The sequence below is a fragment of the Mus musculus genome, chromosome 7 (assembly GCF_000001635.26).
Source record: "Mus musculus strain C57BL/6J chromosome 7, GRCm38.p6 C57BL/6J".
NCBI classification, from domain to species: Eukaryota; Metazoa; Chordata; class Mammalia; order Rodentia; family Muridae; genus Mus; species Mus musculus.
In genome coordinates this window covers 143,822,885-143,849,323 of record NC_000073.6, presented here as the reverse complement: position 1 = coordinate 143,849,323, position 26,439 = coordinate 143,822,885, and the positions used below count along the sequence as shown (strand labels likewise).

General features: G+C 49.0%; 1 protein-coding gene across 13 annotated transcripts; it reads right to left on the bottom strand.

Annotated features, from left to right (window-relative positions):
- Positions 1-913: 913 nt before the first annotated feature.
- Positions 914-26,157, bottom strand: Dhcr7 (7-dehydrocholesterol reductase). 13 transcript variants are annotated; one of them, NM_007856.2, is made up of 9 exons: positions 25,784-26,157; positions 19,059-19,185; positions 12,595-12,686; positions 11,340-11,562; positions 8,801-8,891; positions 7,953-8,166; positions 6,006-6,210; positions 3,752-3,883; positions 914-2,271 (listed from the first exon to the last, which is right to left on the bottom strand). In NM_007856.2, the coding sequence occupies exons 3-9, from the start codon at positions 12,678-12,680 to the stop codon at positions 1,807-1,809; spliced, it is 1,416 nt and encodes a 471-aa protein (NP_031882.1). In that variant the 5' UTR covers positions 12,681-12,686; positions 19,059-19,185; positions 25,784-26,157; the 3' UTR covers positions 914-1,806. The 13 variants fall into 13 exon arrangements, with proteins under 13 accessions (NP_031882.1, XP_006508541.1, XP_030097935.1 ...); XM_006508478.1 differs by lacking the exon at positions 25,784-26,157 and adding an exon at positions 19,585-19,693; XM_030242075.1 differs by lacking the exon at positions 25,784-26,157 and adding an exon at positions 19,422-19,641.
- Between the last annotated feature and the right edge of the window lie 282 nt (positions 26,158-26,439).

Sequence of the window (26,439 nt, the reverse complement as noted above, 5' to 3'; positions counted from 1 at the left end):
GCCTGGGTTGACGCTGCACGGAGAACTGCAGTGGGTTACTGGCAGAGACTACCACAGTCCAGTCCCTTTATCCCAGAGAGGGAAAAGTAGGCTTTCTCTGCTGGTAGTAGGCCTACAGCTGGCAGAGAGCAGGGAGCAGCAGCCCAGCAGTCACCGAGTACCAGGTATGAGGGCACCATGCACCAAACCCTAACTAGGCTCCCAGGCTAAAACAAACTACAACCATAGCCAATTGGCAAGCACTAGTAACATGGGAACCTCCTGCTATGGCTTGAATGTCTTTCTCCAGCTCTGTAAGACTGACCTTTAGCACACACAAACTAGGTGCTGAGGCCAAGAGAGGGTCGCCTATTTAAGGTTATATACAGCCTTCAGAAGGCACAGCCAGAGTTCACCTGTGAACTGTGGAACCTGGTGTCTAAGGTTACAACCACCACACCCAGGTTCCTTAAAAGGACTTTGCCCGAGGGAAAAATAAAGGTGCTGACTAGCACAGATGCCAGAAACCCTTTGTTAAACGTTCAACCAGCTCTAACTGGAAGCAGACCAGTTGTGCCCTGGCTGTGGGTACCACTCATCTCTCATGCACCTCTACTTTTCCAGAAACAAGAGAAGTCCAGGCCCAGCTATGTGGCTTCTCCATTCACTGTGTGGCTTCCTGTCACTGGCAAATGGAATGAACGCCTCACCTCTGACAAGCAAATGGCCCAGCAGAGTTCTGGACTGATAAGGGAATTATGGAGGAGGGTGTCCCCAATGCTCAGTAGGACATGAAGCTTTGATAGTGTCCTAATAGGCATTGGCTCTAATACTTCCTGGGGTTCCATCCAACAACGTACGACAGCCCTCACTCCCACACCAATTCCCACCCCTGGTACTGGTCAAGCCCATTCAGGAGACAGTACAACATAACTCATTTAACAAAGCAGATTTAATACAAAGAACTGCCTGCAAGGCTAAGATAAGCCTATCTAGTTTTACAGAATACCCTGAGTTTGGGGGGGGGGGCAGTGTCCCTAATGAGAATGTGTTCCTTCCCCAACACTGGGTCTCCAGTTGGGGAAGGTGTGGCTAAGGCCACTGACTGGTGATACGTTCTGGGTTGTCCGAGCCAAGTCTCAGGGGTAAACAAGAAGCACCTTCCAGAAGAGGGCAGGTGGATGAGCTGCTAGGTGGGCACTTGGGGAGTCCTGGGAACCCTGTTTATCAAGTTAGCCAGGGACTGTGCAGTGGGCAGTGCCCCCTGAATATTCCAGTCCACTGTCTGCCATTCCTGGGGTAAAAACAAAAACAAACAAAGAAACAAAAAATCAAGAACCTAAACAAAAAAGCCTCCCTTCTTCAATGGCCTCTGAACCCTTGGCTGATCAATTAACACTGCACATGCTACAGACAAAAATGGAGCCTAGCTCACCAGGATGGGGGGGGGGGGGTGCGGCGGGGGGGTGATGGCATTGCCAAACTCTTTAAATCCTGCATGGTCTCCGGTTTACCAGGATGGCCCAATCATCGGAGACATCTGATAAGCCTAAGTTATCTAGACAGAATAGATGGTGGGCTCCAAGCAGAGAGACATGAAAGGGCCTCTGCTATCAGGATGCTGAACAGAGAGAACAAGCCATTCTGCTGGGGTATCCGTGTGAATTCAGCTCTCCAGCTGTCAGCAGCCACTGTGGGACACCAGGCTCTCCATTCTCCAGATGAGCAAACTGAGGAGGCAGTTTGCAGGGGAGAGCCAGATGCCAGCCCCCATGCATCCAACTCCACACACTCAATGACACCTCTCTATGCTTCCCAAGGCTGCCCTCAGAAGATTCCAGGCAGCAGGCGGTAGGGCACAGCGGCTGTGTAGCGCTCCCAATCACGGCCATACTTGTTGGCACAGCGGTGTTCATCACGGAGGCAGCGGTGGGTGAGCAGGATAGTCATATAGATGATGTAAAAGTAGGGGAGGAGGTGGCCACCGCCACAAGCCAGGCAGTAGGCAAGGCTGCCCATCAGGTCACCAGTATAGTTGAAGTGGCGGGCCACACCCCAGAAGCCTGAGACCAACAGCTTGCTGTGGTGCTTCAGCCCATCAGCTGATGTGTAGGAGCACTCAATGGCCTTGGGCTTCTTGCCCCAGATGAGGCAGCGCCCATCTGTCCTGCGGAACAGGTCCTTCTGATGGTTGGTCATTCGGAAGATATAGTAACCCACGAGGCCAAGCAGCAGGATGCCCAAGGCATTGGGGGTGGAGAGCTGCACAGGGTGGTACACCAAGTACAGGCCCTGGGGGGAAAAGGGGAGAGAAGAAAGGTAAAAGGTGGCCCTACCACAGAGCAGGGTGAGCATCAGTGTGGGCTAGGAAGTGTAGACCCTGACCCTGCCCCTGCCCCAGACTTGTCACGCCAGCTTCCTTTTCTGTTAAGTAAGATACAAGGGGGGCAGGAAGGCACACATCTGTCACCCCAGCCCTCAGGGATTTTTGATCTTGTTTTGAGATAGCCTCATGTAGCCCAAGTTGACTTCGAACGTACCATGCAGCTGAGGGGGACTGAACTCTTAACCCTCCTACCTCAACCTCCCAAGAGCTGGGATTACATGTGTGTGCCCCCAGGCCCAGCAGCAAGTTTTTAAAAAATTACTTCCAATGCATGCTTGGTTTAATCTGTGGACTATTTAACATAGAGGCCACTGTATCCTGAGGCCAAAACGAGGCCTGCTAGATACAAAGACCTGTGTAAGTGTGGTCTCTGTCATCAGTTCACACACTGATGACAGATCTGTTCATACAGATACAATGAGATGCCCCAGGAGCCTGTGCCCAGTCGGTGCAGAAACCCAACCACGTCAGCTGCTTACCGTTGGTGAGGATCCACAGTGTGAGTCTGGGGCTGACACCCACCCAAGTCCTTATTCTCCCCGCTCTGCTCTGCTGGGAACTACTGCTTTCCCAGCAGCAGCAGCACCCTTGCATAGGGAGCCAGACCACTTCCACAACCCACGTCCCCATCAGCTGTGTGATCAGCCAACAGAGGCCCACCTTACTGATTCCCCCGCTCCTGGAGAGGCCAACATCCTTCTGAGCTCCCTCCAGCTGCTCTAGGCAGCAGCAGGGGCCGAGCAGCAGGCAGGCCCACTACTACCATGGTGCCAACACATGCAAGTGGGTGGGAATAGACATATAGGCCAGCTCAAGTCACTGCTGGCCACCCTGGTGGCTCTATCCTGCCTTTGGTGATTTGGGGGGAAGGTGGGAGTCCATGACCATAAGGATGATTAGGGACATGCTCACGTTGGGGCCATGCCAGGCTCTCCCAGACCAACTACAGGTGGCTACATGAATCAGCCTAAGACGGTGTGAAAACCATTCCACATAGTCTGCTATTCAGTTTCAGTATAGGTCTCAGCAGTCCTCCAAGCCTTTGGTGGGATGACTTTCCCAGCCATGGCCATGTATGCGTTAGGGAAGGCAAGGGTGAGCTACAGTTGGTAGGCCAGGTGTGTTAAATGAACTTTCCACTTTTGGTTCGTTCATTGTACGATGGGTGGAGTCGGAGCCAAATCCCATACTGGGTCAAAGACATCTGTGATGCAAGGAGCTTTCCCTGCTTGGGAGAAGACACTGACCCAGTGAACCCCAAGGACTAAGCCCCTGGCAAGCTCAGCATGTGTATCTGCTCAAGGACAGCCTGAAGCACCTGAAGACTACACAGCCAATGCTAATGAAGCTGGTAACACCGTGCCCCACCCCCTGGCTCCTCCTCACCTGCAGTGTGTAGAGGTAGGGCAGCCACACACAATCTCCCCAGCCTAGGTACCACCCAAAGTGGTCATGGCAGATGTCGATGGTCTTCAGATACCAGGTTTCATTCCAGAAGAAGTCTAACACGTAGATGGCCTGTAAGACAGAGACAACACTGTTACCATCACAGTCCCATGCAAGGGAGGGATGGGGGTCAGGCAGTTGGGGTGTTGCTAAGTAACTTGATTAAGTTACTGCGGGGCTGGGAACATTAGAGGGGTGGAGGGGCCACTGTCATCAGCAGGACGGGCTCCCAGCCATAGTTCCCACAGGTGACATTAGATGTGGAGCTCAGAGCAGTGGGGGCTCAAGATGGAGGAGCTCAGGGACTGTCCCTGGGAAGCTGGCACTTAGCACCATGGTAGACACCGATATGTACATCCATATGGTCAATGTCCTAGCGCTGGCCCCTGTCAGCTGCCCATCAGAACCATGACATATACAAGGTATCCAAGGAGACTGAGATCCATTCACAGAGATGGACACAAGCAAAGTCCTTGCTCATCACTTCCCACCTCAAGGGCCATAAGTTGTGACTAGGGCACACAGAGAGCCTTCGAGAGACTCTAGAATCATCAGTAGGGTGCTAAGTGTGCTAGTCAGAGTTGCAAAAGTGGCAATGCTCACCTTGCCTAAGGCAGTCCTTTATAAAGGGGAAGTAGTACATTGCTCAGGCATGCTGGGATTTGCCTATAGCACATAGACACAGTCCCAGCTTCCTGAGCCTTGGCTGTACCAGGAAGCTGGCCTAAGGAGCCCAGACCCCAGTGCTCTGTGGGTCTCTTCTACATCTATCTCTCTTTCCCAGCACTGAAAGAGCTTTATGGAGGACCACAGAGAAGATCCCTCCCAAAGGCCATGGTCCTGGCCATACCACTCGCTCCTCAGGTCCATAGGTCTGCATGACCAGAGTTGGTGAGAGGCAGGGACTTACTCCATCCAGTTGTTCATCTGCAGTCTGGCCCCACCCAGCACACAGTCAGTTAGCCTGAGCTGTGCCCGTGGCCTCCTCCTCATCTGCAGTTACTCTTTCTGGCCCCTGCAGCCCTGCTGGACACACTATAGACCCAGGCCACACTCTGGTACCCCTGGGCATTTTTTTCCATTGGTTTTTAAATCCCCCCCCTTTTTTTCCTTTTGCACACGTGTGTATGTAGTATATGCGTAGGGACATATATGTGGGTGCATGAACAAATGTCTGTGCACGTGGAGGCCACAGATTGAAGTCTTCCATTTTATTCACTGAGGCAAGGTCTCTCTGCCAAACCTAGAGCTTACCGATATGTTTAGTCTCACTGGTCAGCCTGTTCTGGGGATTCCCCTGCCTCTGCCTTTTGAGGCTGGAGTTACACAGGTTCTGGGATATCTGAACTTTGGCCTTTTTAAAAAAAAGATGTATGTATGTATGTATGTATGTATGTATGTATGTATTTTATGTATATGTATATTATGTATATGAGTACATCTTCAGATGCACCAGAAGAGGGCATCAGTTCCCACCTCAGATGGTTGCCAACTACCATGTGGTTGCTGGGAATGGAACTCAGGACCTCTGGAAGAGCAGCCAGTGCTCTTAACCTCTGAGTCATCTCTCCAGCCCTGAACTTTGGCCTTCATGCTCTCAGGGAAAGCCCCTTTAGTCACAGAGCCCTCTCCCTGGTCTTACTGTTGTTCTTAAAATAGAGTCTCACCCTGTAATCCAGGCTACTCTCACACTCAATATGTAGCTCCCAGCTAGTCTTGAACTCATAACAATCCTGCCACAACCTCCTGAGTGACAACTGCCTTTAACTGAAGCATGGAAAACTCCCATGTTTGTCCCACCTGGCCATGAGCTTCCTAGTGGCTGCTCAGGACAGAGGACCTTCCTCAGGGTCTCAACCTCTCCCACTCCCACTATGAAGACTCCACAGGTCACTCCTTGAGCCCACAGCATGCCTGCCATCTCTCTTCTCTAGCTGGTGAACAAAAGCCCATATACTCTCAGATCCTATCTGAGGGCAGCACCTAAGGGAGTCGTCGTCCTTGGACTAGGCCCGACAGCATGGTGTCTCTTTGGGGGCTGGCACAATGGCATCTATGTAGTGGCAGATTTTCAGCATGTCCTCACTGTGACCTTGGAAGGGCCAGCTCTGTACAGGACAGCATGCTGGGAACTCTCTCAGAGTCCAGCAGGTGTGGCACCCTGCCCTTCCTGGCTGCAAGCGCACCAAGTTACCTGCAAGACATTGACCAAAATCATGGAGTTGGTCACATGGCCATAAAGCTCCTGCTGCTTGGCAGCGAAGGACAGGTTAATGAGGGTCCAGGCTACAATCCCTGGTCGTCCATTGAAGAACAGCTTGAAGTCAAACCACTTCCCGATGCGGGGGTTGAACTCAATTCCCATCATATAGTTGTAGAAGAAATTGCCTGTGAATTTGCTTAAAAGCAGACAGAAGACACATTAAAATTTTGTTTTAGATTTATTTTATGTGTTTTATCTGCATGCTTGTACATCATGTGGGTACAGGGCGCTCAGAGGCCAGAAGAGGGAGCTGAACAGTTGTGAGCTGCCTTGTGAGTGCTAGGTACTGAACCCAGGTCCTCTGCAAAAGTAGCCAGTGCTCTTCTTAACCACTGAGCCATATTCCCTGCTCTCCAAAGACACATGTAATCAAGTAGTATATCTCGCCATACATAGCTCATCCAGCTTTGTGGACACCAAGGTTCAGGTTCTGGCAATTGAAAGAGGCAGCCTAAATGCCACTGTGACCTTAAAGTGTCCATGCAGGGGAGAACATAGCAGCCTTGCACTCAAACCGGTATTTGCATTCAGAGGACACTGTGCTCGTGCTCAGCAGAGACACAAAACACAGGGGCACTTGGATTACGAGGCAAATGTCCTGTGCTCATAGCCTAAGCTCCACGTTTCTCCCTGTTCCACAGTTCAGTGACCAAGTTCATGGTCTTGGTCACCTGCCCCACAGTAAACCCTTCATCCAAGACTAGGGGAGAGAATCAGCTGAGATAATTGGGGTGAAGACCCTTCCTAGCTATAGCCTACTGTGCACGCACAGGGATTATTGCTAGCTGGGACAGCAGGTTCTCATGCCTAGTTCCCACAGTCAGGCTAAGTAGAAAGAACCAAATATTACATCTACAAAAGCAGCAACGGCTCTGGGAGCCATAAAAGACAGTAAGGCAGTAAACTGCACATAGGGTAACACAAGCCATACAACATTCTCATCTGAGGCTCACTGCCCAAAGCCAAAGCCAACAGTTAAGGGAGAGATGTTCTCTTTTCATCTGTATCCCCAGACAAAATTAAGAACTCCAGAAGAACTCCCCAATTTTCTGTTCCTGGATGAGTGGATGGAAAGATGGATGGATGGATGGATGGATGGATGGATGGATGGGTGAGTGGGTAGCTAGATGGGTATATAGGTAGACAGACAGATGGATAAGTGGATGAGTGTATGGTGGGTAGATGGATGAGTGGATAGGTAGATGGATGGGTATATGGGTAGATAGGCAGGTAGGCAGATGGATAAGTAGATAGATGGATGGATGATGGGTGGATGGATGGAGGAATGGATGGGTTGGTAAATAGGTTGATAAATAAGATAGGTGTATGGGTGGGTATGTAGAGAGCGAATGGATGATTAGATGGTAGACGGTGAATGGCTGCGTGGGTGGAGAGGTGGGTGAGTAGACAGATATGAGGACAATGAGTGTATGAATAGGAAGAGGAGTAGTTGATGGGCAGATGGGTGAGTAAGCAGGTAAGTAGGTGGGTAGATGGGTGGATGGAGGAGTAGATGGGTAGATGGAATGGACTGGATAGTTGATCTCCAACTATGAAAATGCTGTGAGCAAGCACGGGCTCTCCTAGGAAGCAGCTACGGTAAAGCTGCTGAGATAACAAGAGTTTCTCTAAGGCACTCTCATAAGAAATAATCCAAAGAAAGAGGCAAAGATCTGCCTCCTCCGCAGCCAGAAGTTGCCCTTCTAGTTCAACTGCTCCCATGGCAGCCTTGGCTACCGCTAGCAGTTCTTCAAGCAAGAAAATCCAGGCATCCAAAAGGCTGATCCCAGGTCTCACTTCTCAACTCTCTCTCTGCCAGGCCCTGAGGGGAAGTATGTACCATCCATTCCAGGCTTGCCCAGATGCTAAGGAACTTACCAGTCTTCGGCACTGGTGGGGAACAGGTAGCCCTTGATCATTGCGAACGTGGACACGGCATAGCCCAGGATGTTGGCACACCATAGCAAGGGGATCCAGTTGTCAAAGATGATGGTGGGGGAGAACCAGGATAAGAGGTAAGCGTTCACAAACCAGAGGATGTGGGTAATGAGCCAGGCTTGCAGCCCATTCACCTCATACTTGTTTACAACCCCTGCAGAGAGACAATCAGACAGAGAACTCTGGTTGGATCACCTGGCCTGGCCATGTCCCTGCCTCACACCTATCTGCTCCCTGGTCTCTGTTGCTGTAGACCCTGGCTACAGCTTCCAGGTACCATTCTGAAGGACAGGGGTCATTTTCTGTTTCATACCCAGGCTTAAAGGCTAGTAGCACCCTTCACACTGTGAGGCTTTGGCTGCTCTGTGTTGCTTCTCACCCTTGTTATCCATCCCAACTTGAGGACAGGACTATAAGGTGTGAGCAAGGTCAGACGAAGTCAACCCTATGTTCTCCCAGGCTCCCCTCCCCTTTGCTGCAGTGCCTCTCTGAGATCTCTGCTGGAGGCACAGGTGGGATTCCAACCCCATGGCATTAGCAAGGTAAAGTCGGGGTCCTCCCAGGAAGCAGTAGGACTGAAAGATAGCAAGAGTCAGGGACCGCATTCTTGAGCGCTGAATGTGCCACATCTACAAGAGCAATAGATCTCCTCCAGAACCTTGAGGCCCGGCGGACAGCGTGCAAACTAAATTGGTTCTTATTTGGGATGCAGCATGGAAAAGCCACCCCAGGAGTCAGAGACAGACTAGGCAGGGCAAGTCACCCACCAACTCAGAGGCAAGGGTTACCTGCTGGAGTAATGGCACCTTCTTGGACGCCTCCCACATAACCTGGCAGAAATCTGTGGCAGAAGTCAGGAAGCCAGGAATAAAGCAGCACCTGAAATGGAGTTTTGAGTGGGAAGACCGGCAGCCTGCTCGGTGAGAGCTGTGTGATCTCACCTGGCCTGGTTTTAGTGGACAGACACAGGAAGTACAACTATTGCTATTCTAGAGCTTAGCACTTCAGGGGCTGGGCAGGCTTCCCGGGACACATGGGCCCTCCCAACCCCTTTCCAAAGCCATTTAAAAACATTGAGATGAGGGCAGGAGAGATGGCTCAGTGGTTAAGAGCACTGGCTCCTCTTCTAGAGGACTCAGGTTCAATTCCCAGCAGCCACAGAGCAGCTCACCACTGTCTAACGCCAACTCCGAGAGTTCTGACACATTCGCACAAACATCCATGCAGGCAAAACACCAATGCATATAGAATAAAAATCGATAATTTCTAAAAAGTCTGTTTTAAAAAAACCAACCAAACAAACAAACCATAAAATAACAATAAAAGCATTGACTGTGATCCACGTCCCTTGAAGCCCATTCTTTCAACACTGTGGCTCAGAGTCATGTAATAGGCTCACAAGACCAGGCAGCCATCACCACAAACTGACTCTAGGACACTTGATTGTTTGTATAAGCTCGGCAGAGGGATCGGCACTATCAGAAGGTGTGGCCTTGTTGAAGTAGGTATGGGCTTGTTGGAGTAGGTGTATCACTGTGGGTGTGGCCTTTAAGACCCTCATCCTAGCTGCCTGAAAGCCAGTATCTGCTAGCAGCCTTCAGATGAAGATGTAAAACTCTCAGCTCCTCTTACACCATGCCTGCCTGGATGCTGCCATGTTCCTGCCTTGATGATAATGGACTGAACCCGTGAACCTGTGAGTCAGCCCCAATTAAATGTTGTCCTTATAAGAGTTGCCTTGGTTAAGGTGTCTGTTCACAGCCGTAAAACCCTAACTAAGACAACACTACCAAAGGGAACCCTAGGATGGGAGAGAGAAAACTTGGCTGGTAAAAGCAACTGCTACTCGTCCAGAGGTCATGGGTTAGATTCCCAGCATCAACACCCACATAGCAGCTCACACCTGTCTGTAACTCCAGTTCCAGGAGATCCTATTTCCTCTTCTGGCCTCCACTGAGCACTGTAAACACACAGCGCACATATAGAGGTGTAGTGGGGCTGGAGAGATGGCTCAGCGGTTAAGAGCACTGGCTGCTCTTCCAGAGGTCCTGAGTTCAATCTCCAGCATCCACATGGTGGCTCACAACCATCTATAATAGGGATTTGATGCCCTCTTCTAGTGTGAGTCTGAAGACAGCTGCAGTGTACTCATACAAATAAAAAATAAGTAAATCTAAATATGTGTGTGTGTGTGTGTGTGTGTGTGTGTGTGTGTGTGTGTAGAAAAAACATCCATACACATAAAATAAATATATATTAAAAAAAAACTTAAGTGGTAGTGGTGCATGCCTTTAATGCCAGCACTTGGGAAGCAGAAAGAGGCAGACCTCTTGAGTTCAAGGCCAGTCTGGTATACAGATCAAGTTCCAGGACAGCCCAAGGCTACACAAAGAAACCTTGTCTCAACCCCCACCCCCAAATACTTTTTAAACCTTGTTTAAACAGGGGGAACCATGTTCCCACTGTCAACTGTTTCTCATCTTCTCCTACAGTCCCTGGGAGCCGCCAATCTTTCCAGTGTGTCAATGTGATCTAGACATTTCACATAAATACAATCACTCCAATTGGTCTTAGCATCTTCCACTTGGCAACTATTTCCAACACTGGCCCAGAGGGAGGCCTTGGTCAGAGGCCCATCCTTTCTATGGTCCAGTAGCGTTCTACTGATGGACAGACCATGTATTGTTTATCCAGCCCTCTACTGGACAGCTGGGCTTTTCCATGCTTTAGCAACCTCAACTCATGCTATCCTTCTCACCCAGAGGACAGAGGTAATGAAAAGGAGGAAGACTCTGGAGTCCAAAGGCTTGGGCCCTGGGAGAGACAAGTCTCAAAGCAAGATTCTGCCTGGGAGAAAAATGTGACTTGATTCCCATGTGGTTCCCTACCTAACCTGTCCTAACTGTAGACTTCCATCCCTGTCCAACATCCGACTTGTGAAGGCTGCTCCTGCCTAGTGACCTCTTAGATTTCCTGTTAGAGAGGTTGCATTACAAAAGCACTCATGATCAGGACTATCTGGCAACCTGTGGAAGCAGTGAAGTCTAGGACAACCCCTCCCAGAAGCTACCGTGAAAGATTCCAGCTGTGTGAAGGAACTCCCTCAGGCACCCTATGCCCTCCCACTGGCAGCCCTCACTGCTCAGTCAGGTGGGGGTGGAAGGGGGGGGTAACCATAAAGGATACAATGTGACACACAGGTGCTTCCTGCTCTGTGTATCTGCTTCTATGTAACTGCTGCACCCTGACTTGAACATCACTCTGGGTCAGAAGTCTGCATCCCAGACAGGACCCCACTGCAACCCAACCCCAAAGCAGTGGACTGACCTGGAAGCTGACCCACAAGGCATACAGTTGGGCAGCTTTAGCTGTCACAGGTGGTGTCTTGGCCCAAATGTCTGCCAGACTAGCATGGCCTGTAGCTATATCCAATGCGGGGGCAGTCAGGGAGCAGCTGTACTGGTCACATGCCATGATGAAGTAGTACACAATGAATGGAGCGAAGAGCAGCAGGAAAATGATGCTGGCCAGGGAGAACCAGTCCACTTCCCTGAGAGAAGGACAGAGGGTGGCTACCATGAGGGCTCTTGTTCTCAAGCCCCACAGGGACTTAGAGACCCTCTTCTGTTCCTTGGACAGAAATGTCCCATCCCTTGGGCTCCATGGAGAACTCTGAGATTCCCTTTTGTCCCTCAAACCCCATGGTAGGATGCTTAAGACACTCTTCCATTCCTCTGAGACTCTCTTCTGTCCCTTGAGCCCTACAAGGCTCTCTGACATGCCCTCCTTGGGCCACATGGGGCCTCCAAGTTGCCCTCGGCCTCTCCTTTACACCCATTAGAACCTGGTGGAAAAGGGTATCAGTTGAGAAATCCCTCCAGCCAGGGCAGATCATTTATGCTGTTCCTATGGCAGCACCAGGTGTCCTGTGATCACCAACAAAAAGCCCACAGACCAGTACATGAGTACAGGGGGCTCTTCCTGACCCTCAGGGCCAGTGGCTCCCCAGGCCCCTTCCATTTAATACACTTCTTATATTAAGGACACTTAACACACAATGTATTCATATTCCTCAATGGCAGACAGAGCACCAAGACACCAACCCAGCTTTTCTGGGTTGGTGGCAGGGCTCAAGATGACTCTTAGGGCCTGGATCTGAAAGACCTGGATTCCTGGCAGGGTAAGTCCCAACTCTGCCCTCATGTGATAAGTTGCATTAAAAACATAGGCATGCTAAAAATAGGTTACCTTCATGGAATGAGCATGGGGTTCTTACAACCATCTCCCTAAGATATATCAGATTACATACACATACATATCTCAATGTGTGTGTGCTCGCAAGCACCCACATGTCAGAAATGAGATTATTTCCATTCCCAAGCACTTCAGGCAAGGAACAGAGCACCCAAAATGGCTTCTAAACTCTTCTTTCCAATTCTTCATTTTGTGGAGTGGGAAACAGCTTGCCTTTCATTTGTCTTTATAAAATAATCATTTTTTTCTAGATCCATAATATCCCTGAGACTGAAACCCTCGAGAGTCAGCCTCATCCTCTTGTTAGTAAAATAGGCAAGCCCCTTACCAGGCACGGCCCCATTGTCCTTGAGATCCAGCCTTGCCGTTGGGACTCTTGACTTTGGGAGCGTTGTGCTGGGATTTCGAAGCCATCAGGCCCTGAGGGAAGGAAGAAAGGCTCAGATCTTCCCAGAAAGTCAGACCCCACCAGGACTCAAGTGCTGACTAGAGCAGGCAACCTTTGTAGCTTTCTCAGTACCTGATTACCCCCAACAGATTCTGGGAGAAGAAAAGAAGGCACTTAGGTGTTTGCTGAGCCTGCTGCCTCCCACCCAACCTCCCCACCTCACTCATTAGTATCTTCCCCAGCTGTGGCAGATGCAGAGACTGGCTCCTCCCTGCTCCTCCAGACCCCAGGATCTTCACCATCTTTGAATATGGCTTTCAGCTTTCCTGATAGTACGCACTACTTCTCGAAGCATGTTCACAGATGTCCCTGTACAGCACTAATGTAAAAGGTCCCAGGTCCCCTTCTCAGTTGACTGTGACCAGCTAATGGCAAGCGGCTTCCCTCTATAACTCTGCTCACTGCACAGGCGCGTTTTGTTTGTGCGCTGTCCCTCTCCCTACAATAGAAGGCAGCTCACTATTCATCCCTCCCCCTTCAGGACCCTGAGGGGAGGAGGACACACTTCATAGATAAGGTCTCCAGGTGTCTCCCCAGGCCAGTGCTTCCCCTTCCCCTCTAAAACAAGTCTAGCTTGTAAAAAATTTTAAGATATCAAGGATTTAAAGTGATATCTTAAAAGCCCTCAGAGTGCCAGTAGAGAAGGCTCAGTAAAGCATTTACTATGCAAGCCTAAGGACCTGAGGTCTATCCCCAGCACCCATGTTAAAAAACCAGCCAGGCTCAGCAGCACAGGTCTTGCAATCCCAGTGCTAGAAAGGAAAGAGTAGCCTGCAGTTCTCTGGCAGGCAGTCTAGCCAAATCAGTCAGCCAAGAGTTCAGCATTGGCTGCAGCCTCAAAAGCTAAGGAGGAAAGAGCAAGGAGGGAGGACACTCAATGTTGACCATCGGTGGCCTCCCATGCGCACGTACACGCATACCCACGTGTGCACGCGCGCGCACACACACACACACACACACACACACCATCAGTGAAATGGGGCCAAAGCAGTGCTAGCAGAATGGTTCAGCAGGTTAGGATGCCTGCCACCAAATTTGACCACCTGAGTCTCATCCCCAGGACTATGTGGCAGAGAAAAATTAACTCGCCAAAGTTGACTTCTGACCTCCACTCTCACACCCCATGGCACACGTTCACCCACCCACATATTGTGCACATATGCCTGCATGCACACACCAAGGACAAACAAAGAATGGAAAGGGAACACTGGAGAGATCTGCCAGTATGAAGTCTGTTCTCCAGCAAGCCTGGCCTCAGAGCCTGTGCTGCCTGAATAGATCAACCTGCTTTTGACAGCCCCACCCCTGACTCCCTCAACCTCACCCCACCCACTGAAAACTATCACACTGCTTCCTGCTCAGCAGCACACACAATGCACTTGGTATACGCTCCCATTTACAGTCCCACACAACTACCAAAGCTTCCCTAATCTCCCAGATCTCTAGTGCCTACACTAATCACAGTAAACCCAGGGCCACGTGTCCACATGCCTTCCAGGAGTCTCCAAAGAGGGGACTGATATTCTTCTTGCCCTGACTCACAGATGAGCCCCAAGGATATAAAGCTTGGCACCAGCATCCCTTTCTGATAGTCTACCGTGCTAGGAAACTATGCAAGCCCATGAGACAAGAACCTCAGACCTAAACACGAGATACTAAAGCGCGCTGTCCACAGTACAGGCTGTCTGATTGTTTTTTTGAGTCAGGGACTTACTCTACAACCTAGACTGGCCCGAAACTCACAGCAATCTTCCTGTCTCTCCCTCCCAGTGACTGAGATGACAGATGTGATTTACCACACCTAGCAATAACAAGCACTGTCTACCATGAAACAATAAAAAGACAAAGATTGGCAAGATGGCTCAGTAGGGAAAGGTGTCTGTTGCAGAGGCAGACAGCCTGAGTTCAAACCCTGTTACCCATGTGGTGGAGGGAGAGAAGCAACTCTTATAGCTTGTCATCTGACCTCTAGGCCCTATGATATATTCCTTCTCCAAACACAGGACAGAAATGTGATGAAAATCACACATTGAATGTCTGAGTGGGGCTGGTCCTGTAGCTTACTTGGTAGAATTGGCAGAGCCAAGCCAACTGATAGTGCCAAGTGATAGTACACTCCTGTGTTCCCGCACTTGGAGGCAGGAGATCAGGAGTTCAAGGCCATCTTAAACTATAGATAAAGTTCAAGGCCAGCTTGGTCTACAGGAGACTCTGGAAAAAATACAAAAGTAACTATTTTAAATGTATGTGGAGGTCAGGTATCTGGTCATACCTCTGTCACAGGCACCGGATTCTGTAAAAAGATATAAATGTGTGGTGGCTGGGGAGATGGGATCCCCTTCCACTCCCGAGCCTCACTGAACAGCTGACATGTGACTGGTGCACTGTTTCCTTCATTATTTTTTTAATCTTATGTGCATGTGGATTTTGTCTACTTGTATGTCTGTGCACCACTCACAGAGGGCAGAAAAAAAAACGTCAGATCCTCTGGAACTGAAGAGAGTTACCAAGAGCTGTGAGCCACCATATAGGTGCTGGGCAAACCCAGGTCCTCTGGGAGAACAGCCAGTGCTTTCTGCCACCCAGCCACCTCTCCAGCCTATTCGTCAGCTTTTAAAACAGTACCTCACTTCCACTGCCCGTGCTCAAGGGCACTGTGAGCAACACACTCACCTTTGACCTCTGGGCTACAGGTTTCACAATAGAATGATGTTGTCTTTCTCAAAAATGGTTCTCAAAATGTCCAGGCTCAGAAGTCCCCCAAGGTCTGATAAATCCTTGTCCATATACTGAGCAACACCCTGACATAGAGGCCACAGAAACACCAAGGTCACCCAGGAGGCTGAAATGTCAAGGCGAATGGCAGATAAGGATCCACACTGTATGTGTCAGGGTCACTGTTGACATCAAGCAAGGGCCAGACTCAGGGCTTGGGGTACACCGAGTCCATCTAGGGGTGACAGAGCCATGTCAGCAGGAGCCTGAGAAGTCGAGCTGGGGCAAGTGAATGCAAAGTTCCAGAGGCTCAGGAGTGCTAGAGGGAGCACAGGTAGGCCTGACAGATAGTAACAGATTTCTCTGGGATGCCGACAGCCGCACCTACACATGTAAAACCATCCTGGCATTCACCCTGGAGCTGGCACATTCCCACAGAACATACTAGAAGCCACTGAGATGCCACAAACACAGAGTAGCTCAGAGAAAGACCTGGATTGGGAACCAGTTTTCACGAGAATGCAAGAGAATCAGGGATCTATTGGGTGCCCCATGGCACCTAAGTCTATGTCCCCAAGGATTTGTGATGGTCATCTTTATAAAGGACAGATATGGAAGGTTCACTGGTGCCCCATACGCTAAATGAAACCAACGGGCCAGGCATAGTGGTACTATCATCTTTAATGAGCGCCTGAGAGGCAGAGACAGATAGATCTTTGTGAGTTTGAGGCCCAAATGGTCTACACAGTGAGTTCCAGGTCAGCAGAGCAAAAAACTGAGACCCTGTCTTAAGAAAAGGAAGGAAAAGGAAACAACCTGACTCAGGTCAAGAAAGCTGAAGGCTTTGTTCAGCTGACCAGACAAAGCCACCATGGGCAGCATGGCCATGCAGCAACTGGAAAACTGTCCACCACACCTAAGGCAGTGGGATGATTTCAGTGACAATTCAGGAAGAGAAAAGCAAAAGTGCTCACCATGAACCTGATGGCTGTAGATCCAAGGGGAGGGGTTGTGTTGGGGCACCAAGGCCTGAGATGCCAACACGCTGTAATGGAAGCTGCTGCAGTCAGGGTGGTTGATCCAAAAAGCAGAACACCTGTCGCCTTGAGGGGTGACACCCAGCACAGAGGAAGGTGACAGGCCATTCTTCTACATGGGCATGTGGCCTTGAGCTTACTGTGTAGCCAAGAATAACCTTAAATTTCTAACCCATCTGGCTTCATTTCCTATGTATTAGTGGTTACATGTTTGTGTCAGTTTTTAATAATTTATTTATCCATCCTTCTTATGGAAAGGAGCATGTGTGGAGGCGAGGAGACAGCTATGACATCAGCAGGAAGCACCAAGCCGGGGCATGGCAAACCTAAACAAGCCTTTCAGCATTTCTCAAGGTCTGGGGAAGTATGTCATGGGAGTGGACTCTCCTCCCACAGACCCACGTGGGCTGGCTTGGCCTGGCTTATGGGTGGCCTCCAGGCAGTGAGAAACTCATTCGGGCAGTGCTAGGGAAAGGCAAGCCTTTTAGATCTCTCCTTGGAAAGGATATGAGACATCACCAGACCCTAGTGGTCACAGCTCGGTCATTCCACACCCTGAAGGGGCAACAAAAAGGTGTCTACAAGGAGCTGCCGCCTGATGCTAGAGCTACAATCCATTCAGCATTTGCCGAGTGCCAGGAGCCCAGCCCACCGGAAGAATGAATAATGTTCACAGATGGGACGATGGGGAAAGAACAAGGCAGGGCAATCCGGTGACTGCTCATGCAGCCTACCAGACAAGGCTGGGCCTGGTGCTCCACTTTGGCACACAGGGAGGCTGTGCAGTAACAATGGCATGGTTAACTTTGCATTACCAGATTCCAGGGATCTTCCATACAGAGAAGCATCTATGTCGCCGGAATATTCCAGAAACAGTAGGGTAATGAATCTGGAGATCTGTTAGCCTCAGGTTGGATTTTAAGATGGAAAGGTAGGAAATCCTGGAAATGGGTGTATGGCGAGAAGCATGTCCCCCTACGTGTACCAATGGGAATTTATCCTGGGTAATACTTGGGGCTTTGGCAGCAGGCAGACACAAGATCCTCCTGCAGTGCTCTGTATAGACACGTAAACTTCTGTCACACCCACTGACAATCACCAAAGAAATCAGATGCTCTGGCACTCAGTGCTAGAAAGATCCGGCTCTGCAGGTGTTAGCGGGGACAAGTCACCGAATTGCCCTGTATTACGGAAGGACCTGGAAGACTATAGATAGCATTACAAACGTTGGCATGTTGGGGTTTCCTCGATTTTTCTAGCAGAAGAGCTTCTGTAATTAAATGGCATGTGGGGATTCACTAGGCCCACCACTTTCCCCAGGTCAGGGAGGCTGGCTTCTGGAGTGACCCAAGGCTGGTAAGCTCTGCACAGGGGATACAGAGGATCCTCTCCAGCAGAACACAGAACTGTGGTCTGACTATCTTGAAAGCTTGAGGTCCCTGTGGAGGAACAGCAATTCCTGAAGCCCCCAGAAATGAGTCCAATGAGGAAGGAAATGACCAGAGATTTGGAATAATCTCTGGTTCTAATCGAAGCTATAAGATCTCTGCTTTTCAGAAGTTCCAAAATATACGTCTGATGTGAAACCAAAAGTGTTTTCTCCTCCCTCAAGTCCATCCCAGGCCTCATTACCCTTCCAGATTGTTCCACAAATTCTCATTTATATAATCTACTGTCCCTCCTTTATATCCAAATGGTTTTTGTTGTTGTTTTTGTTTTGTTTTGTTTTTACCAAATTCTTTGGTAGCAGGGCTTTACCATACACTACTAGGTGTACCTCTTTCTGGCATGCAGCATGCAGGCCCTCTCTATACCCATCAACTACTTTGTTTTTGTTTGTTTTAAAGAGCAATTTCAAAAAGATTCTATCAAAGTAGCTCAAAAATTAAAGATGTTCATTTGTTTGAATTCTTCCTTTGAAAACCATCTCGATCTTTAAGGGCACAGGGGACTCTCCACAACCTGGGGAGGCCAGGTATGCCTAGATCGTCCTGTGATCCTTATGCCAGTGGGCAATCCATCTATCTCCTGAGAGAATAATAGAATCATTCAAATCCAATTAAGAGATTCTCCAGGTTGTATATGCTCTGGGATAGGAGAATGGGTCAAGGGGTGAGTTTATACTTGCCCCTCTACATTCTAGCATTCGAAGGTACCCCAGGGAGCTGGATCCTCATCTCACAGGAGATGGTTGCCTCCACCTCCATACCTCATCACAGGTGCACCTGACCATCTGGGCAAAGCATCCCCCCTCCTACTCGGCCTTCAGGCCCCCTCCCTCAGCACACATCTCCCCAAACCAGAACACATAGATCTCTCTCCTGTGCACACGCCTCTAAATCTGCACATCTGTTCGACAATCTACCTAAAACCTGTGCAAACACACATACCCTCATCTACATACACATCTCCTGCCGCCCCCGCAATTGCACAAACTGCCTCCTTCCTGAATACTCACTCTCTTCTTTTATACATACGGTCCACTCTTCTGCACTCTCGACGCTTCCCCCCCCCCGCCCCCACTCACACACACATCTGTGCGCACCGTCCTTCTCCTGCACTCTGGCCTGGTCCGTGCACACGAATTCTCACCTGAGTGCGGAATCCAGGCGGCTGATCCACGCTCTCCAGCAGTGTTCTAAGTGCCTGCCTGAAGCTCCGCCCCAGATGATGTGAGGTCACAGACGACCAATCGGAAGTGGATTTCGCGAGCTGCGTCCTGTGATTGGTGAAGGCAGTGAGCTGACTCAGAGCCCACCAGGCCCGCCAGTCGGCGGCGGCAGTCTTGAGATTGACAGCAGGACGGGCCCCGCCCCACCCACGCCCCGCCCACGCCCCTGGGGTCGGCGGTCTGACTCCGCTTGGTGGGAGGAAGGATGCAAGTGTGGATTCTGCGGCGCAGGCTCTGAGCCTGCCCCTACCGTGCCTCATTTTACTCTGCTGCATAGCTCCTACCTGAAGGAGAGCATCTTGTGCACGGAACAACATATACTGCGGAGACCGAGAGACAAGACCAGACCAGATCAGCAAGGAAGAAGCAGCTAGCAGACTGTGAATGCAGTTGAGGTCCCAGCAGGACAGCCAAACGGGTCCCTTGGTGGGCAGGACTCAGTCATACCTCCGTGCCCCTAAGGGTATTGGGGAGCCTTAACAAAGCAGCTGTGAAGTTTCACTCTTTTCATCTTGTTCCTTCCTGCCACCTGACATTCGTTAGTTACAGTCGCCCTCTCCTGGCGAGAGTCTCTTCTGCAGCCACAATGAATCAAACTGGTAACGGAAGTGACTTCAACACTGTTAGCTACTGTCCATATGCTGGTGCCTCAGCTGCCCAACAATGTCCTTTATTGCTCTTTTTTTCCCCAGGCCCCGGGATCCAGTCAGGGTACACATTTGGATAGAATAATAGGTTGTACAGAATATACGGTCGGGACTGGAAAGATGGCTCAGCAGTAAAGAGTAGTGGCTTCTCTTCAGATAACAGGGTTCAAGCCCCAGCACCCACATGGTTCTTCAACCATCAGTATTTACACTTCCAAGGCATCTAGCGCTTTTGACATGCATACATGCATATGTACATACATACATACATGGTCACCCCTGGAACTGGAGCTATGAGTTGGCACATGGTACTAGGAATCAAGCCTGGATCTTCATCGAGATAAGTCAGTGCTCTTAACCCCTGAGCCATCTCTTTTGCCCCCATCTTTCTCCTGATTAATAAGTAAAATGAGCAGAGTGTTATTTTGAGACTGGTAAATGCAATGTTTCCAAACAACCTTCAACCCTGATAACCTAGCATTCATTGAGGACACTCGGGACATAGCATACTTCTTGGTAGGAAGAGTTGACTTGATTTCAGCATTCTTTCAAACTCATTAAACTATTACCTATCAGCTGATAGTCTTCTATCAAAAATTCAGCTCTTTAACTTTTGACAAATTAAAAAAAAAAAAAAAAAAAAAAAAAAAAATCTCATCCTGAGTGAGGTAACACAATCACAAAGGAACTCACACAATATGTACTCACTGATAAGTGGATACTAGCCCAAAACCTAGGATACCCATGATATAAGATACAATTTCCTAAACACATGAAACTCAAGAAAAATGAAGACTGAAGTGTGGACACTATGCCCCTCCTTAGAAGTGGGAACAAAACACCCATGGAAGGAGTTACAGAAACAAAGTATGGAGCTGAGATGAAAGGATGGACCATGTAGAGACTGCCATATCCAGGGATCCACCCCATAATCAGCTTCCAAATGCTGACACCATTGCATACACTAGCAAGATTTTATTGAAAGGACCCAGATGTAGCTGTCTCTTGTGAGACTATGCCGGGGCCTAGCAAACACAGAAGTGGATGCTCACAGTCAGCTAATGGATGGATCACAGGGCTCCCAATGGAGGAGCTAGAGAAAGTACCCAAGGAGCTAAAGGGATCTTCAACCCTATAGGTGGAACAACATTTTGAACTAACCAGTACCCCTGAGCTCTTGACTCTAGCTGCATATGTATCAAAAGATGGCCTAGTCGGCCATCACTGGAAAGAGAGGCCCATTGGACACGCAGACTTTGTGTGCCCCGGTACAGGGGAACGCCAGGGCCAAAGGGGAGGAGTGGGTGGGTAGGGGAGTGGGGGTGGGTGGGTAAGGGGGACTTTTGGTATAGCATTGGAAATGTAAATGAGCTAAATACCTAATAAAAAAAAATGAAAAAAAAAAAAAAAAAAAAAAAAAAAAAAAAAAAAAAAAAAAAATCTGCTGGGCAGTGGCGGCACATGCCTTCAATCCCAGCACTCAGGAGGCAAAGACAGGCAGACCTCTGTGAGTTTGAGGCCAGCCTGATCTACAGAGCAAGTTACAGAACAAACAAAGCTACACAGAGAAACTCTGTCTCTAAAAACCAGGAAAAAACATTTATTACTAGAGTGCTGTAGTTCTCAGCCTTCCTCATGCTGTGAGCCTTCAATACAGTTCTTCATGTTGCGGTGACCTCCAACCATAAAATTACCTTGTTGCTATTTTATAACTGTAACTTTGCTATTGCTATGAATCATAATGTAAATATCTGAAAGGCAAGGTATGTAAAATGCAACCTCCAAGGGGTTGCAGCCCACAGGTTGAGAACAGCTGCTATAGAATGGGGGAGTGGGGTCGGTGTCAAGTACTTTACCTACTGCACCATCTTGCCAATCCAAACCAACAACTTACTTTTATCAGGATGGACAAACGGGTTTTGTTTTTCTTTACTGACCCTGTGTTCTTGGGTCCCTTATGTGAGCAGTGAAGTCCTTTCAAATTAGATCATGTGAGTGTGTGTGTATGTGGGGGTTGGTTGGGGTGTTTGTGGATGTGTGTGTGTGAGGGATGGACGTGGATGTGTATGGGTATGTGTAACTTTATGCCTGTGTGTCCTTATATGTGGAGACCAGAGGTCTCTATCAAGTGTCTTCCTCTCTCTCTATCTCTATCTTGTCCTTTGAGATAGGGTCTCTCATTCTCTCATTGAAGCTCTCATTCTCTCATTGAAGCTCATCAATTGGCTAGACCTTTTTTTTTTTTTTTTTTGAGTAATATGTCTTAGCCTTGAGAACAGTTCCAAACTAGGTCTTCATTGTCTGCCACACAATGTACCAATCACTGAAAGGAGTTTTGCAAGATAGCTGGGGGGTGGAGATGAGTAACCGAATCTTCAATCCACTCTTGGAGGGTAGGATTTAGAAATATGTATGGAGTAGGGCACATGGCAATGAGTGGCATGGGGAAAAGGGCAGAGGTGAAGTGGCTTGTGGTCTGTGTGTGCATTAATAAAGCATGGTCTTATAAAGGCGTATGTTCAGGAAGGCTGTTAGCTTGAGCTGAGGTTGGAGTTTTCAGGCTCCTAATAGCAAAAGGTTCCCTATTGATGACCCAGATAAGCCAGTCAAAAGGTGGTGTGTGTGTGTGTGTGTGTGTGTGTGTGTGTGTGCGTGCGTGTGTGTAAGGGGGTGGGGTACCTGTGCATATAGGCTGGAATGCAACCTTAGGTGTCATTCCCCAGCACCTGTGGAGTTTTGCTTTGTTTTGTGATGAGCTCTTGCCAGCGTGGACCTTGTGCCAAGTAGGCTAGGTTTGCAGGCTAGAAGAATCCAGGGATCTGTGGTCTCTGTCTCCCCACTGCTGAGATTATGAGCAGTTGTCACCAGGCCAGCTTTTAAAAAAACTTGTTCTAGGCATCAAACTCATGTCTGCCTGCTTGCAAGACAAGCACTCAACCAACTGAGCTGCCTTCCTAGTGCAAGAGCAAGATGGTTTTGATAAAAGCAAACAACAACAAGCTGCCTTGAAGTCTCTGAACTGTAATGTGGCAGCCACTATCCTCAGACCTTCCATCAAGGGGCCTTCTGTGGCAGAGCTAGTGGACATAACTACGCTGCCTGACCTCCAGAATCAACCACATTTAAAAGTCTCCTAGCAAGTCGGGCAGAGGGATCATGGGGGCTGGGGGCATGGGGGGAGAGTTAGAGAAGTGAAAAGAACAAAGGCTCTGTAAGTGTAAGCTTGGAACCCTTCCTCAAAGGAAGTGTTGCAGCTCTGAGGTGGAGAATTTCCCCGGAGGGGACATTATAGCTCTGAACTCTTCCCCAGTGGAGGTGTTCCAGTTCTGAGGGGGAAGGTATCCTGTCAAGGAATACCGCAAAGTCATACCGCACCATAATCTCACACGAGATTATTTGGGAAAAATACTAGAGATTCAATGTCTCTGCTAGGGCAAAAGGCAGCAGGGAACTGAGCAGGAGACAGGCCTATAACTCCTCTTGGGAGAGGAGTTTTCCAGAAAAGAGATTTCTAGGGTGGGGACTTCAAGCTAAGTCCAAGGATTGGTGGGATTCCGTGCTCAGTAATTGGTAGGGTTTCCTGTCAAAGATTGATTCCCCCACCCCCACCCCCCTAGGGATTGGTGGGGTTTGATAGGTCTTCAAATCCTGAAGAGGGCTCAGATCTTTTCCCCTACAGATTCACTTTGCCTGAGACCAGGCCAGTAGCATTTGCTGTCTAGTGGTTTTCAGAGTGGAAGGCTGTCCTCCCACAGAGACAGATATTTCATAAGAATGTTTCCCAGGCCCCTGAAAGTTGCTTCTGAGCTGCCAAAGGTTGATGTGTGCAGCCACAGTAAAAAGCCCCAAGTTCACTTCTAGGTTTTGAAAACCCTCCAGTCCCTAAGCTCAAAAACCCACCAATCCCTGAGCTTAAAGTCCCACCAATCTTTGAGCTTTTCCCAAGCTTAAGACTTTAAATCCCACCAATCCCTCACCCTGGAAATCTCCACCCTGAAAAATACACCTTCCCCAAGAAACTCTACATAAAGCCTGCCTCCCACTCAGGTTTCTGCTGCCTTTAGGCTGAGCAGAGGCAGCCACCCTCTTGTGTCTTTCCTAATAAATTTCTTGTGTGAAATTTGCTATGCACTGTGAATTGTAGTATTCCTTGGCTTCCTACTGCCAGGAAAACTCCCACAGAGCTGCAGTACTTACACTGGGGAAAACTTTCCCCTCAGAGCTGTGTCACTCACACGCTGGCCCTTCTTTTTACAGGTGTCTAGCAGACGCTGTAGCCCATCTATCAAGACACATTCTAAGAACTTCATTCTTGACGCAGCCTGAAGGGTCTAGATTGGCTTTCCTCTGAGGGAGGAAGTGAGGCCTGAATCCCTGGGCCTGAGGAAAAATGGCTGAGGAGGAACTAGACCTAAAGAAGTTGTATCTAGATATGGAAGTCTCTACATGGACCATCCTTTCATCTCAGCTCCAAACTTTGTCTCTGTAACTCCTTCCAAGGGTGTTTTGTTCCCACTTCTAAGGAGGGGCATAGTGTCCACACTTCAGTCTTCATTTTTCTTGAGTTTCATGTGTTTAGGAAATTGTATCTTATATCTTGGGTATCCTAGGTTTTGGGCTAATATCCACTTATCAGTGAGTACATATTGTGTGAGTTCCTTTGTGAATGTGTTACCTCACTCAGGATGATGCCCTCCAGGTCCATCCATTTGGCTAGAAATTTCATAAATTCATTCTTTTTAATAGCTGAGTAGTACTCCATTGTGTAGATGTACCACATTTTCTGTATCCATTCCTCTGTTGAGGGGCATCTGGGTTCTTTCCAGCTTCTGGCTATTATAAATAAGGCTGCTATGAACATAGTGGCTGACACCATTGCATACATGTATTAGTCAGGGTTCTCTAGAGTCACAGAACTTATGGATAATCTCTAAATAGTAAAGGAATTTATTGATGACTTACAGTCGGCAGCCGAATTCCCAACAATTGTTCAGTCGCAGCTGTGAATGGAAGTCCAAGGATCTAGCAGTTACTCAGTCTCACGCAGCAAGCAGGCAAAGGAGCAAGAGCAAGAGCTAGACTCCCTTCTTCCAATGTCCTTATATTGTCTCCAGCAAAAGGTGTAGCCCAGATTAAAGGTGTGTTCCACCACACCTTTAATCCCAAATGAAAGGCATAGCCCAGATTAAAGGTGTGTTCCTTAACTCGGAGATTAAATCTTCTGGAATCCATAGCCACTATGGCTCAAGATCTTCAAACCAAGATCCAGATAAGGATCTCCAAGCCTCCAGATAAGGGTCACTGGTGAGCCTTCCAATTCCGAATTGTAGTTCATTCCAAATATTGTCAAGTTGACAACCAGGAATAGCCACTACAATACACTAGCAAGATTTTATCGAAAGGACCCAGATGTAGCTGTCTCTTGTGAGACTATGCCGGGGCCTAGCAAACACAGAAGTGGATGCTCACAGTCAGCTAATGGATGGATCACAGGGCTCCCAATGGAGGAGCTAGAGAAAGTAGCCAAGGAGCTAAAGGGATCTGCAACCCTATAGGCGGAACAACATTATGAACTAACCAGTACCCCGGAGCTCTTGACTCTAGCTGCATATGTATCAAAAGATGGCCTAGTCGGCCATCACTGGAAAGAGAGGCCCATTGGACACGCAAGCTTTATATGCCCCAGTACAGGGGAACGCCAGGGCCAAAAAGGGGGAGTGGGTGGGTAGGGGATTGGGGGTGGGTGGGTATGGGGGACTTTTGGTATAGCATTGGAAATGTAAATGAGCTAAATACCTAATAAAAAATGGAAAAAAAAAGTTGTATCTACTTTGATTGGTGTTACCCAAACGCAAAAGGGACAGGAATGAGAAAGGGCTCAGGTTGATGCACAGGGAATCCAGACTGCTGTGAGCCAAAGAAGCAGGACACACCCATTCCCTCTGTGAGCTCTCTGTGAGCTCCTACTGACAAAATTGACACAAATTAACTGAACACACCTGCGAAGTGGAAACTTTGAGAGATCCCTTCCATCAGACTGGCCTGTGCTTGTCTGTGGAGCATTTTCATAACCGATGATTGATGTGACGGCCTTGGCCCACTGTGGGTGGCGCTACCCCTGGCTGGTGGTCCTCAGTGGTGCAAAAAAAAAAAAAAAACAGGCTGAGTAAGCCTTCAAGCAAGCCAGTGGGCAGAAGTCCTCTTTGGTCTCTGCTTCAGTTCCTGCCTCAACTTCCCTTCATTACAGACTATGAGCTATAAGGTGAAGTGAGCCCTTTTCCTCCCCAGCTGCTTTTTGCCACGTGTTCATCACAGCGACAGAAAGCAAACCTGACATTACTTTTGGTGGCAGAAAACAAGCCTTTCATGACCTATCAAAAGTCGCTCAGATGGCAAAGGAAATGATCCAGGACGCTCTGACCTTGGGCAACAGCGGGACGCTGAGACAACCTTACTGCGCAGGCGCTCCTTAGGGCCCTACTTTAAAGGGTGCGCTTTGTGCAGGATCTCCGCGGGGGCGGGGTCTCACGGAAGGGCGCGCACTGCGAAAGTGAGAAGGGGTGTGGCTGTGGAGGGCGAAAGGACGGGGCTTCCGGGTAAGACACGGTCTGCGCCGGCGCAGTTCTGGAGGCGGTGCAGAAGCTGGGCTATGACG